The following is a 15,618-nucleotide window of genomic DNA, read 5'->3' on the forward strand; positions in this document are numbered from 1 at the left end:
CAACACAATAAAAATAATTACGTTAAATCATCCACAATTTCTTTAGATGGCGTCTTTATGAATGTTATCTTGCTGAAAAATATATAAATCTGAGAAGTTATGCCACCAATAACCAGATCTTCTGAATGGTATTTCTTGTGACTAATAAGGAGTGGATTCCCAACAGTACATTTACCAAGAAAAATATAGCATGTGATAGGATGCAATAACATGAGTAGGGTTGCAAGGAATAAAATCATTCTGCAGAATGAGTTTTCCTTTGGTTGCAACATAATCTGCAAAGAATAAAACTGAGGGCGTCTTATTTCTCCACTCTCTCCCTACACGGAAATGAGATAATATATAGTATAGCTTTAATTCATTGCCATGATCTATTTCTTGAATCCCTTTTGGGACTTGGAGTTAATAATGGAGAAGTTGATAATGATAGGGCAAATCATCCCATGCTTGAGGGACCTTCGGCATGATGTGTCTGAAGAATATGCCATATTTTATATTGATTTTTTTTAAAAATAAAAATGTCTGCCAATTTTGCAATTCCATGACAATTGAAGTTAGTAACTAAAGGCAAAGTTTTGAGATTGGAGGTGGGGGCTTAGAAAAGATCAGCTCCTTCTCTAATTTGCAAAAGGAGAATAAAAAAATACTACAATGTTCCAATTTTTTTTCCAGTTGAAAAAATGTCTAATTACAAATGGAAATGTCCACCATGAATTATGAATCACATATTTCTTTTTTTTTTAAGCTATTCCAAATCAAATATGTTACTCAATAAGTAATATGTAAGCAGGTTGCTGGTGCATGGAAACATAAAATGGCAATTCTAAAGAATATACTTATTTCTCTGAAAGACATACAGTAATGGCCAAAATTGTGGAAACCTTGTGGGAAAAGTGTATTTTCTAAAACTAGCTAGTAACACCACTTTTTTTTTTTTTTTGGAGTAGTACCATAAAATTATATATCAATGGAAAGATAATTCAATCAAGAATGTAATGCAATAACTTTTATGAAGGATTTGCTATTAGAATAGCACTTACAGTATAAAGAAGAAAAGTGAAACACATAGAAAAAATGTGATATACCAAAATTATCATCATGTCCGTTAATAGTTGGGTAACCTTTAGCATGAATTACGGCCTTACAACGTCTTCCCATGGAATGAACCAAGTCTTTTAGTTCTGCAGCTGTTATAATATGAAACCAAGATTGAATGATTGCTTCTAGTAACTGGGTTTTATTGCTGGGTTGCTTCTGACTAACAAGTTTCTTTAGTCGGCTCCATAGATTTTCAGTTGGGTTAAGGTCTGGGCTATCCCCAGGTCATTCCAGCAGTGGAATATGATTATTTATTTATTTATTTCATTTGTCAAACATGTACAAGATAACAGGTATAAGTATAAACATGGAGATGAACATAGGAAATGAGTACAAAAAATGGGGACAGACGGACAGGGATGGTAGGCATTCTGGTACGCTTATGCATGCCCCCTTTATGGACCTCTTAGGAATGGGGTGAGGTCCACGATAGACAGTTTAATATTGAAGCTGTGGGGGTTTGACGATGTAACAACAGAGTCAGATAGAGCATTCCAGGCATTGACCACTCTATTGCTGAAGTTGTATTTTCTGCAATCGAGTTTGGAGCTGTTTACTTTGAGTTTGTATTGATTGTTTTCCTGAGTATTATTGAGGTTGAAGCTGAAGTAGTCATTATCTTGAAACTGCTTCCCCCCCCAAAAAAAGGTGGTGTTATTTGCCATCAGACCTCAAAAATACACTTTTCCCAAAAGGTTTCCACAATTTTGGCCACTACTGTAGATATAACATTCTAACAAGTTCCACTTTATTATGGGATCCCCAATCGAGTCGACTCAGATTGTTATCCCACTTTTATGATTTTTATAAATAACATGAGGCAGTGAACACATGTAATATGCTTTCTTCCTCCTATTTTCCCCACAACAACAACCTTATATGGTGGGCTGGGCTGATAGAGAGTAATTGGTCACCCAGCTGGCCTTTATACCTGAGATGACACTGTAATTTATAGTCTCATAGTTTCTAGCCTGGTGCCTAAAACACTATACCAAGCTGTTCTATTTCATTCCATTCTCAAAATGAAATGACTTTCATATTCTCCCATCTAAGTTGAAACATCTTTTTGGATCGTTTTCTCTTCAGGTGTTCTAAAATGAAATCATATAATCACTAGAACTATACCCAAATTAATTTGGTTGATATAAATATTAGTTACCAGTAGCTTTATTTTGAGCAGACTTATTAGTATTTCTTAATGTGTTTAATCCATAAATAACTCTTCAGTGGCAAGCTTCCTACAGAAAAGCTTATATACATTGAAAGAAGTCCAAAAAAACAAAATCCTAAATAGATCCTTCAATATGATGATTTTGATTGAACAGTCTGATAAAATACTGTATCTGAATGTACTGTACCAAACAATTAACGACAAGGCCGAGTTCATTTAATCCAGTGGTTCCCAGCATAGGGCCCACGCCCCACAGAGAGGCAATTTGATTTTTAATGGGGGCAATTGAAACCTTGCTTAAACCAAGTTAATGATGTTTTAGACTTCCTCCACATGAGTAGGAGTTAATTTTTGGAATAGTAAGAATTATATGTCAGGGGATGGGGGGGACAGGAGTGAAATCCAGCAGGTTCTGACAGGTTCTGGAGAACCGGTAGTGGAAATTTTGACCAGTTCGGAGAACTGGTAAATATCACCTCTGGCTGGCCCCAGAGTGGGGTGGGAATGGAGATTTTGCAGTATCCTTCCCCTGCCATGCCCACCAAGTCACACCTTGCCCACCAAGCCATGCCCACAGAACCGGTAGTAAAAAAATTTGGATTTCACCACAGGGGGGGGGCATCAGGATTTTAGGCATGCTTAGGTGGGACATGGCCAAAAAAAGTTTGGGAACCACTGATTTAACCCGAACGGGACAAAATGGAATAGATACAGTATTTTTCAATTGATTGAAGATAGTATGCAAATATATTATAAAGTCTTGGTGAATATGAATTCAGAGTGCATTTCTGTAGTAAATGATTCATTAGACCTGGATATCATTAGAAAGAAAGAAAAAGCATGGCGGCAATTGAAACCTTGTTTAAACCAAGTTAATGGTGTTTTACACTTCCTCTGCATGAGCAGGAGTTAATTTTTGGAATAGTAAGAATTATATGTTGGGGGGCGAGGGGACAGGGGTGAAATCCAGCAGGTTCTGACCGGTTCTGGAGAACTGGCGAATACCACCTCTGGCTGGCCCCAGAGTGGGGTGAGAATGCAGTAAGTTTATTGTGCAGAATATTTTTTTAGTCTATAAACATGATTTTCCTGCAGCCTATTCTGTTTGTCATGTGTTTTTTTTTAAATACAATAACCACTTAACAAATTTTCATGGATGGTCAAATTCTGTTTAAGATTTTAATACCTTAGCATCTGTTCCTTTCAATTGTCATTGCCTAAAAAGACTAGAAACCCAAATAATTAATAATGAATTTATGGCCTTTTTCTTCGTGGAAGATTCATCATTTGAAGTTTTTTTCTGGCACCATGCCAACATTTCAACAAATTTTTCTCTTGAGAGAATAGGGACAGATCTTTCAGATTAATGTTGCTAAATTCAGGAATTACAGTAGAAGACTAGGATGAAATGTATGTGTTATAGTTAATTGTAAAATTTGAGCCTTTCTTCCAGAAGTGAATGAAGCTCTATTGCAGTGAATATACAGCAATATGAACTCCATACAGTATAATCCATACAGTATAAGCCAATTATCTTTTTATCAGCTGTTCCTTTTTGTTTAAATCAGGTCTCAGGAAAATAATGTAGCATTTAGGGGAAAAGATGCAACATAATAAGCCAGCTGCAGAAGCCAAAATGGAAAAGATCTCCACAGCTACTGTATATTTGCCTTTGGTGCTCAGATAGGCTGGAACAAATGATATCCAGACACTACAAAAGACCAACATGCTAAAGGTGATGAATTTGGCTTCGTTAAAGCTATCAGGTAGCTTCCTAGCAAGGAAAGCCACTGTAAAACTGATAGCAGTCAATACTCCCAAAAAGCCAAGAACGGTATAAAACATAGTGGTTGAACCTTCATTACACTGCAGGACAATTTCTTCAGGCATTGAGTGCATATCAGAATCAGCAAATGGGGGAAAAATTGTAAGCCATAAAATACAAATTGTAATTTGTACCAAGGAGCAACCAAGGACAATAGTGATAGCCAGTCTTTTTCCTACCCATTTCCTTATTTGAGATCCGGGCTTGGTGGCCATGAAAGCAAGAACAACAATGGTTGTTTTGCCCAACATACAAGAAAGGGCTACAGAGAAGATAATGCTAAAGGCAGTTTGTCGCATGAGACATTTCACTTGGTCAGGTTGCCCAATGAAAAGCAAAGTGCAAAGGAAGGAGAGCAGGAGAGCAATGAGAAGAACGTAGGTGAGGTTCCTGTTGTTGGCTTTGACGATGGGCGTGTGCTGGTGTTTAATGAAGATTCGCAGGACCACAGCTGAGATGACAGAAAAGAAGAGAGCAATACTTGTCAAGGTAATTCCCAAGGGTTCTTTGTAAGACAAAAATATGATCCGTTTCAGAATGCAAAGGTTTTGAGCTTTGTTTGGGTATTGATTGTCTGAACATTTGAAACAGTCACCTGCATCTGAAAAACAAAATACTTGTGCTTCAAGTATAACAATTATTTGGCTTTGATGGGCTGAAAATTAGTTGATGACATTTTATTAGTTTCTAAATACTTTATAACAAGTATTTATCAAGGAACATCTTACAGAAAGATGAAGTCTGTATGTGAATGTACCAATGCATAAGTCTGTTCTTGCTGTCTCTTTCTGTCTCTCTATCTCTGTCTCTGTCTCTGTCTCTGTCTCTCTGTCTCTCTCCTTGCATGTATATGAATGGTGGTGTTTGGACTGGTCTTTATATTTATATGTATTGGCCAATAAGCAGACATATATTTTTCTCATAACAGTGATGTAGCTATTTTATCCTAGATAAAAATCAGTCTTTGGCAAAGTCTAAGGCTGCTAGCAGCATAATGTAATGGAGGAAAAAATGTACATTAGCGATTCTAAAAAAACAAACAAAAACAATTGTATTCACTAAGTACTGTGAGTCACTGTGGACGGTGTGGTTTTTCTCAGCTGCTATATGTTTTAATTTTGGTGATTGGAATGTAATTGTTTTTATTCTATTTATTATTGTTCGCTGTATAGAGTCACATGTCAAGATGAGTGGTTGCACAAATTCTTTAAGCAAAATCATCACTGGCTAAAAACTTATTTTCTCTTTCTAAAGTTCAGGAGAACATGTAGATTGATGGAATGTTATCATAGAAAAGAGAATCCACTGTTAGCTCCTTCATTACATCTGAGTTCGTTAGCTCCTTCATTACATCTTTTATTTTTTTTCTGGAAGTACACTACTATTGAGTACATCCAATATATGAATCGTTTTGTGAAAGACAATTTTTTAACAGACCGGGGGAGGCGGGGAGGAGATGGTTTCACATGCAATCTAGATTCCTTGCATGTAGAGATGAAACTTCATTTGCTTGCCTGCCCCTCATCTCCAGTTGAGTGGCCTGGTTCCTAATTGGCAACAGACTGGTACCAGTCCATGGGCCAAAGGTTGGGCCCCCCTGCTTTAAAGTTTCATAGACAGATAGTAATTCTAGATCAATAGCACAATCTCACTTCAGAGTTAAAAAGAACACACAGTGCTAATTTCAAGATTAGTGCTTGGGTCACAATACATACATACAGATCTACAACTGACATCCCTTACCTGTCTTGTTTGAGATCTTCCCTTTTGCGCAAGGAAGGCAATCATAGCAACAAAATGGTCTACCTTCTATTTTAAACTTGCTGTAACCTGAATTGCAATTATCATTGCACGCAGAAAGGGGCAGCATCTGATAAATGAAACCAGAATGTTCTTATTATTGCTGTTATTTCATAGATCTGTATTTCTCTCTAAATGTACTAGTATAAAGTAAATTCTTGAGCACAAAATAAAAAAGTACAACTTTTCTGAAACATGTTTAGTATGTACAGTATTTCTAACAAACAAATCTATTACATATCTATTTAAGGAAATAAAATCAAAGTATTATTGTGTCTGTGACGCTGAGCTTGTCGATTGAAAGGTTGGCAGTTCAGCAGTTCGAATCCCTAGTGCAGCATAACGGAGTGAGCTCCCGTGACTTGTCCCAGCTTCTGCCAACCTAACAGTTCGAAAGCATGTAAAAAATGCAAGTAGAAAAATAGGGATCACCTTTGGTGGGAAGGTAACAGCGTTCCGTGTGCCATTGGCATTGAGTCATGCCACCCACATGACCACGGAGATGTCTTCAGACAGTGCTGGGTCTTTGGCTTTGAAACAGAGATTAGCACCACCCCCTAGAGTCGGAAACGACTAGCACATATGTGCAAATCATTTCCTTTACCTTTATGGAACATCCGTGAACATTAATGAATGTGGGTAGTTTGAAGTTGTGTCAAAGCCTAACCATGAAGGCTGAGTTCTCTTTTATATTCAGGCTGATTTAATCATGGTGACCCAGATGGATCGTATCTCTGGAGCTTGTAAGGAGAAATAAAATCTTGCTGATACTTTGAACTTTGCCTGTACTGGGTGAACCTGTAGTGGAAATCACAGGTGGGCCTGCCCACCTGCTCACTCACCCCAGCTCTATGCTGTCCACATTTTTGCCGGGCTCTTGCATGGAAGGTACATGCACAAGCAAAGCGCATGCACAGAAGTCCTGGGCGTATGCGTGGAGCGGAGGCGCACGCTCACATTTTTGGTGCTGGGTGAACCGGTAGGTAAATTATGTCAATCCCACTTCTGAGCAGAAATTACCTTGTTAAACTCGTCTGGCCAAGTGATGTTCTCTACAGAAATGGTGAACAGCTTATCTTGAGAAGCTGTGGGATCTACCCTTCCAACTTTGACGTTAAGAAAAGTCTGGTTTGGGAATGTGATCCAGTTGATGATATCAAATCCAGTTCTTAATTCCCCATTTTCATTAAAATAAATTTTATCTCCAACACTGTTGTTAAATGAGAGTTTTTTCAGATAGTGATGCAGCTAAATAGAAGAATTGATAGGGATAAATATACCTTATACTACTAATACTTTACATTACTAAGTTTCACACTTTGGATCAGTTTACTTATTCAATACATACTGAATCAAGTCTAATAATTGATTAGCTATAGATCATCAAGTCATACCTGGGATTAGCTATAGATTGTCAAATCAGATCTGATTTCATTTACAAATACATACTCCATATTCTTGCCACTACTTACATATCATTGTAAAGATAAATGTAATTCTTAAAATTATAAGAACACTAAAAAAGGAAGAGACCTAAATATCACCATTCCAATATTCTCATTATGTCCCCAGATAAGTAAGATATACACTACCTGCCAGGCCTCTTGATTCACAGTCAATAGTCTGGCTGCCCTAACTTTATATTTGAATCTGGGTGAAAGCACGGCTCGCAACGCATTTGCCACAGCATAAACTGCATTATAGATGCTGTAACTTTGCCCAGTCATAGTGGTATCAAAGATAGCATTAGGAAGACTCTCCAACTTCTCTTCTCCAGTGCACATTATTCCAATGTCCTCATCCAACCTGGGGAAGGAACATAAAAATGCCTGTTCCCAAAACAACCTTGTTAAATGGTTTTCCTTTTCTGAAGTTGGCTTTCTCATTTGGACAAAATTTTTGAACCCAGAGATCTCTTTGGAGGACACTGCCAAAGATATCGCCCCATGGAAGAAATCCATCTCTCGCATTCTTTGAAAGGAAAGTGAGGTGAACTCCATCTGGGCTGTCATTATCCAAACTTTATCCTTTCTCTTGATTGGGATCTCTTCAAAATCTGACGCATAGGGGAACATTCTAAAAATGACCATGACCTGGTTTTCACAATGTAAGATGACAACATTGGAAGTGCTGTTCATGATAACCACGTACATTTTAATCAATTCACGAAATGTAACTAAAATGTTGTCAGAAAATGTCTCCATGGCCACCTGTTCCATGAATTCAAAGCACACACCTTTCTGGGGAAACGTAGTGACGGCATTCTGTACAAATCTCTCCCCGCTCTCGGTACGTTGAAAAACCAGCCCAATCCATTTCCATTTTAAATACAAGAGCAGACTGAGAATTCCCTTAATCTCAATGCTCTGATCTGGGAAAACTTGATGAAAGAATGCAGCATGTACATTGTCTTCTTTTTGGGGGGCAGGTCCATAGAGGAGCTAGAAAAATGAATTAAACAGATGATGGATGTCCAAATGCAATACTCATGTTTTTCCTACCCTGTTTTCCCGAAAATAAGACCTAACCAGAAAATAAGCCCTAGCATGATTTTTTAGGATCCTTGTAATATAAGCCTTACCCTAAAAATAAGCCCCAGTTAAGATCATCAGCCAGACAGACGCAAGTAGCACCGTATTTCCACAAAAATAAGACCTAACCAGAAAATAAGCCCTAATGCAACTTTTGGAGCAAAAAATAATATAAGACCCGGTCTTATTTTTGAGGGAGCACAGTAAATATTTATGAGTTACAGTATTTGCAATTAAACATTATCATATCCCCAGCCCAGAACTGAGGGATAAACATCTTTTTTTAAAGAAATGTATAAACGTGAACATTATTACAAAGCCATAGATCTAGATTTAAGAAATAAGTTCTTGATTCTTGATTCAGGAAAGGTTCTAATGAAAGTGCATCACACTATCTCCTTCATCTGGTTTCCTGCTTATATGTCCCAGCAAAGAAAGTGAACCAATCAAGGGATGGCAATATAAAGATCAATAAAATATCATTGTTTTTTTGTTCCCGTAAGCCATATGCCTCAAATGATAAAGTAAAATACAAATCAATTTGGTGTTTCATATACAGTTTTGAATAATTTTCAGTCCTTAAAGCCAGATCATTCATCTTGGTGGAAATTGTGATCCTACAAGTTCTGTACAGTGATAGTTTCCTGTTCTGGTTCTGACCAAGAGACTATAAATATTCCATATCCATTTATCGCTGCACCCATTTTACTAAAATACCTGCCTGTTAGTTTCCATAATGTCTGATATAAGAGTCAATAGCATATATATATATTGGAAAATATATTGTCTCCTGCTCTACCATTTAACAGGAAGCACCTACCAAAATTCCTTTTGTGACTAATGAAACTCCTAGACCAGGGGTGTCAAACTCAAGGCCTTGGGGCCGGATCCGGCCTACAGGGTGCTTATATCTGGCCCACCCTGGAAACAGTGAAGGACTGGCCCTTGGTGCTTCTGCCAGTGAAAACGGAGCTTGGGAGGGCCACACACAGGTCCTCCTGAACTCTGTTTTCACTGGCAGAGGGTTGCAGGAGGCTGTTGCAGCCGAAAGCGGAGCTCAGGAGCCTGTTTTCTCTGGCAGAGCACTTGGGCCACCACAGGCACCCTGATACGAGTGACATCATATGAGTGACATTGAGCTGATCTTGCCCACCTTGGCCATGCCCACTCCGATTCCCCAAGGTCAAACACAACCCTGATGTGGCCCTCAGTGAATTTGACACCACTGTCCTAGACTGTTTCATGCCAAAACACTGAGCTTTGTGCATTTTGGTCCTGAGGCTTTTATTTCTCAGGGAAATAACATTCATGCTTGAGTTCAGTCATTCTTCAGCAGTTCAGAAACCTGTGGCCATCATTAGTTTCATTTTCCTGTGTCAGATAATAACTGACTACACTCCCCAGACAGAATTTTGACCTTTGTTCTTTGCGCTGTTTATCATGATTGGTGAAATCAAACAATGTCTCTTTTGTCATATATTTGCTACTACCTAGCCACATTGTACAGTAGTGGCCAAAATTGTGGAAACCTTTTGGGAAAAATGTATTTTTGAGGTTTGATGGCTAATAACACCACTTTTATTAGAGTTTCAAGATAATCATATTCCACTGCTGGAATAGCCTGGGAATAGCCCAGACCTTGAAAATCTATGGAGCTGACTAAAGAAACTTGTTGGTCAGAAGTGACCCAGCAATAAAACCCAGTTAATAGAAGCCATCATTCAATTTGGTTTCACTTTATAACAGCTGCAGAACTAAAAGACTTGGTTCGCTCCATGGGAAGACGTCGTAAGGCCGTAATATATGCTAAAGGTTACCCAACTAAGTATTAACTGGCATGATAATTTTTGTATATCTCGTTTTCTCTATGGTGATAATTTTTGTATATCTCATTTTTTTCTATGGTGATACTTTTTGTATATCTTGTTTTTTCTACGTGTTTCACTTTTCTTCTTTATACTGTAACTGCTATTCTAATAGCAAATCCTTCATAAAAGCTATTGCATTTCATTCTTGATTAAATTATCTTTCCATTGATGTATAATTTTATGGTACTACTCCAAAAAAAGTGGTATTATTAGCTAGTTTTAGAAAATACACTTTTCCCAAAAGTTTTCCACAATTTTGGCCACTACTGCACTTCTTGGAACCATTCCCTTCCTGCTTGAGTGCCAGGCCAGTTTTCCAGCCATACCACTTCTGGACTGAGCGGAATTATAAAACTTTCTAGCGGGTAGGCTTCCTTATATAGTAGTCCTGGTTACTGCATTGATCATCAGTGGATCCAGGCTCTCCATCATTTGGTTCCCAAGTGACTTTAGCTTTTTTGCTAAGTCCATGGATCTCCTTGGTTTCTTGAAGAACTGCAAACACTAAAATGTGTTGACTGGCATCTCTAAAAGTAAATAGCGTACATCTATAAGTGAGTATGGCCAATAGCATGACAGAGTACATCGAGCTTGACTAGGTGGCTTAGTGGCTAAGACATTGAGCTTGTCAATCAGAAAGGTCCGCATTTTGGTGGTTCGAATCCCTAGTACAGGTCTCCTGCATGAGCAGGGGGTTGGACTAGATGACCTCCAAGGTCCCTTTCCTTCTGTTACTGCTACTGAATCTCCATAATGTAGCAGTGAAGAAGAGGAAAAGATTTTTCACTGTCTATGGAATCTCTAAAGGATAATTGAATGACTAAATTAAGCTCCTGAATCCTTTATACTATCAATATTAAAATATGGCGAGAACAAGTTAAAATGGCCCCAATTTATATATCAGTGAACTCATATATGACCCATGAAATTAATGGTATAATATGAATTAGCTCAAACACATGCACAGAATAAATAAATTAAAATACCCACATCTTTTGACAAGCCTACAAGTTTGCCTCCTCATTCCTAGTTTGAAATTGGTGCAATTTCCAAATCAGAGAAGTTAGTATAAAAGAAGAAAAAAAATAGTTTCCTTCCTTACTCTTCTTCTCTCTCTTAAGCAGAATTTACCTGTGGCATCTTGTAAATATTCAGAATGTTTGCCATGAAGGAACAGATGTGAGAGTTAGATCCTGCAATAACAGATGTTGTCTTGTCCTTTGCATCACACTTATAGTTAGGGATCAATCTGCCCTGTGTGGAAAGAAGCTCCATTGAAGCAAAGGTGGCTCCTCTTGCCATGAAATAGCTATCCGCAATGAGAATCCCCAGAGTTATGTTAGGTAACATGACAGTCTTTTCATTGATCTCCTTTACAGCGAAGATCAGAGCTAGAACATGTTGGTAATTCTGAAGGAAAAACCTGCAGTAAAAGGTATATTTTAAGACATGCTGCTTTGGTCATGATGGGAGTTCTCACACAGTTTATAAATTAACTAAAGACAATTAGATATTTCAGACAATTAATTAGACAATTAGAGATATTTCACGAGAAGAGTATTCCACTCCTCTGCTCACAACAGAATCCCTTATGCCACCAGGCTTGAAATTTTGGTCTTGGACACACTGGAACTGTGCTGCCTGCGGTCTGATCTAAGCATAGTACACAAAATTGTCTGCTACAATGTCTTACCTGCCAACGACTTCTTCAGCTTCAACCTCAATAATACACGGGCAAACAATCAATACAAACTCAAGGTAAACCCCTCCAAAATATGACTTCAGCAACAGAGTGATCAACACCTGGAATGCTCTACCTGACTCCATTGTTACATCCTCAAACCCTCACAGCTTCAACCTTAAACTGTCTACCGTGGACCTCACCCCATTCCTAAAATGTATGAAAAGGGGGCATGCATAAGTGCGCCAGCGTGCCTACCAACTCTGTCCTATTGTCCCCATTTATTTGTATTCATTTCCTTCGATCATGTCCATGTTCATATTTATACCTACTATCTTGTACATGTTTGACAAACTAATAAAATAAATAAATAAATAACAATAAAAAGGTGAAAATTTCCCTATCAATTGTGTCCGATGTTAGGGTGTGGTGAACATCTCTGTTTCTTGGCCAAGGGAGCCAGCATTATTCAAATATATTTTCCATGGTCATGTAGCTAGCTTGGTACATAGAATGCTGTTATCTTCCCACTGAAGTGATAGCTATTTATCTATTCACATTTGCATGCTTTTGAAAGGCTAGTGGGCAGGAGCTGGGGCAAGTAGCAGGAGCTCACCATTGAGCGGAGCTCAGGTATCGAACTCAGGCTGGCTGTCAGCTCTCCAGCTGACAAACTCAGTGTCTTTAACCACTGAGCCATTGAGGTCAGACTTGATCTGTTTACTTTTTGAATATTATCATATAATTTTCAAACTACTTAATTGAGATACATGCAAGATGCACAAGTATGAAAATTGATATATTAATTCTGCAGCAAATAGAATTCATTCATTCAATAAATAAATCTATCTTTTATTACAGTCACAGACCAGAATTAAAGATTAAAATATTGAAATAAAATAAAGCCAAACAGAATGAGGCATAAGTAAATACTGTATTACATTTAGTGCTGAGATCATTGATCGCTAGCCAAAGTCTGCCTAATTTTACAGACAGTACAATAAAATTTAGCTTCATTCAAATAAACTTTATCATGTTATCATACTGATAATATTAACAGCTGTACTTTAAAGAGAATTTCAGAATTTCCTGGCCTATTTGGAGAAGTGGAATTGAAATGTTTTCAAATGTATTTTAGGACTTCTCATTTCTATGACATTGAAAGTTGGTCTAATGAAAAGAATGGAGAATGCTGTACAAATGGAGGTAACTATTAGAATCCCATTCATCTATTATGAATAGTTTTCTCTAAGAATGCATTAATTGATGAAAGCGATATTCATCAATAATGTTAGTATTCCTTGTGCAGTTAGTAGACCTACTTCTATTTTTTATTTTTACAGCTCCTCATTCACTTTCTTCCATGAGGTTGATCCATATAAGAATGCAGACGTAGCATTTTTCTGCACCTGTTTCAAATTATTTGCCAATTGTTCATATGACAGCTGCAGGGAACAGATATTCAAGATCTTTTGATTCTTTTAAACAGACACAGAGACGTGCTAGTTTCTTATTTTGCAATCATTACAATGATTGCATATTGATTTTCAGTTACTTGTAAACAGTGACCAAATAAGATGCATCTTTAATGATCCACAGGAAATGAAATAGCAAAAAAATATGGAAATCTTTGACTTTCAAAATTAGAATCAATTAAAAGAAAAACCATTGTGCTAAATTTAGGTCTCCTACATGGAAAATTTTAAGGCTTTGGGAGCGATCTCAGTGGGCAGCTGCATGCATGAAAAAAAATAACTGCACTAATTGATAAGAAGTAAAATATGCTGCTGATGATAATAATACCAATAACATTTGGCTAACTGTAATAACCAACCAGATTAATAATACTGCAGTAATAGCATGGCAGTTGGGAGCTAGCCTTCCTTTGAGTTGGGTACTCCATTATCTAACAAAGTTATTATCATAGTACAGAAAGATTTTAACTCTTTTTTTTTGTTAAATATAGATACACATATGCATGCCACATTTAAGAGCAACATGTCTGTACATGAAATCATTAATCAGTTCTTCAGATGGATGCCTTGTAAAGTTCATTGTTTCAAACATTATGTAGGATTGAGGCATAATGCCACCAATGATGAGATCTCCTGAATGATAGTATTTATGCTTCATAAGATGAAGCTTGCCCATAGAACATGTTGTGTTCGTAGCAGAAATATGGCAAACAATGTCTGGCAATAGTGCTGTCATCACAGTCATGAACAGTAGCATCCTTTAAAAGAAAATATACACCAGGTACCGATTCCTTGTGTACAGACTAAGCAAAAGAACTCATTGATTAGAACAGCCCGATATATTCTTGTTATCTTGTTGGATCAGAAGTTAGAATGATCGATGTGAAGAATCACATTGCCAGTTTCATCTCTCTATTCCCAACCATGAAGGGAGCAATGGAGTCCCCTTTAATCTTAGTTAATTGTTGTTATTTTCTATAAGAACTATTCAGGGACTTGAGAAATGTTCAAGTAATTTGCACTCTTGGTAGCTACAGGGGAAATAAACACGACACTTATTGTTATGATCAGAAAAACAAGTGGAAAATAAATAATGAAATAAAATATTTCATTGACCTATGACATAGCAAGAAAAACTTGGAGAGGTAGAATTAGAATTAGAAGTAAAATCAGAAATGTTCAGTGTGAAGAATCAGATTGCCAATCCCTCTATTGCTAGCCACAATGGGACCAATTGAGTTCCCTTTAATCTTAGTTAAATTCACATTTGCATGCTTTTGAATGGCTAGTTTCAAAAGGAATCCAATGATTTATTAGGAGCAGCATGCCAGCATCTACTCGCATGAGGTTTGCTCTGCCCTCGCTTAAGTTACGGCCCACCTTTGACCCTGTTCCTTCCCTCCTTTCAGTCTGTGTCATAAATCACATTCTCCAATGAGGCACTCCCATGTGCTGTAGAGACACGCCTCACACCCCGGCTTTGGTAATCTGAGATTCACCGTTGGAAGAATGTATGCGTCAGGAATGGGTTCTACTTACTTTTACTACCGGTTTACAACAGGAGCATGCATGTGTGCTTTTGTGCATGCGCAAATTGTCCATGATGACGTTTGGGCAGGTGGGTGGAGCCTCCCGCCACTTTTACTACTGGTTCACAAGAATCGCACCGAACCGGGAGCAACCCACCACTGGTATGCGTGGAATGTACTTCCCCCTTGAGTCTAATGGCAACTCAAGAGCAGACTAGAAATGCTTCTGCGAGTTGACAATGATCAGAAAAACAAGTAGAAAATATATTGATCATATCTAAGAAACAGCAAGAAAAATTTAAACCTACAATAAAACACAGAACAGAAAAAGAATTCAGTTATGAAGTTCTATACTTAAAAACATTTTATAACATTCCTTTTTGCTAGAGTGCTTGTTTTTCTTTATTTAAAATTATTTATAAATGTGTATTATTATTCACAATATAATATTCATATTACATATTATTTAGAAATATTTATAAAATATAAATCATGTATTTATAATTATGGTTCACTCATGTCCATTATGAGATGTGTGCTGCAACTTTATTAACACTTTTTGGTGACTGACATCAGCTATCACATCATCCAACCTGTACATTTTATCTGGTATTAATATTGTATGCTCCTACAAAACAAT

General features: G+C 37.4%; 1 protein-coding gene and 1 long non-coding RNA gene across 2 annotated transcripts; both read right to left on the minus strand.

Annotated features, from left to right (window-relative positions):
• Positions 1 to 4,307: 4,307 nt before the first annotated feature.
• Positions 4,308 to 7,126, minus strand: LOC117657713 (uncharacterized). The gene is made up of 3 exons (XR_015734310.1): positions 6,915 to 7,126; positions 5,838 to 5,964; positions 4,308 to 4,695 (listed from the first exon to the last, which is right to left on the minus strand). It is a non-coding gene; the product is annotated as an uncharacterized LOC117657713 (long non-coding RNA).
• A 273-nt stretch (positions 7,127 to 7,399) lies between these two features.
• LOC148113778 (vomeronasal type-2 receptor 26-like) lies at positions 7,400 to 14,185 on the minus strand. Its single transcript, XM_087893378.1, has 3 exons — positions 13,983 to 14,185; positions 11,425 to 11,716; positions 7,400 to 8,335 (listed from the first exon to the last, which is right to left on the minus strand). Exons 1-3 carry the CDS (start codon positions 14,183 to 14,185, stop codon positions 7,400 to 7,402), a joined length of 1,431 nt encoding a protein of 476 aa, XP_087749504.1.
• Between the last annotated feature and the right edge of the window lie 1,433 nt (positions 14,186 to 15,618).

Source organism: Pantherophis guttatus, chromosome 4 (genome assembly GCF_059756535.1).
Source record: "Pantherophis guttatus breed Tessera chromosome 4, ASM5975653v1, whole genome shotgun sequence".
Taxonomy (NCBI): domain Eukaryota; kingdom Metazoa; phylum Chordata; class Lepidosauria; order Squamata; family Colubridae; genus Pantherophis; species Pantherophis guttatus.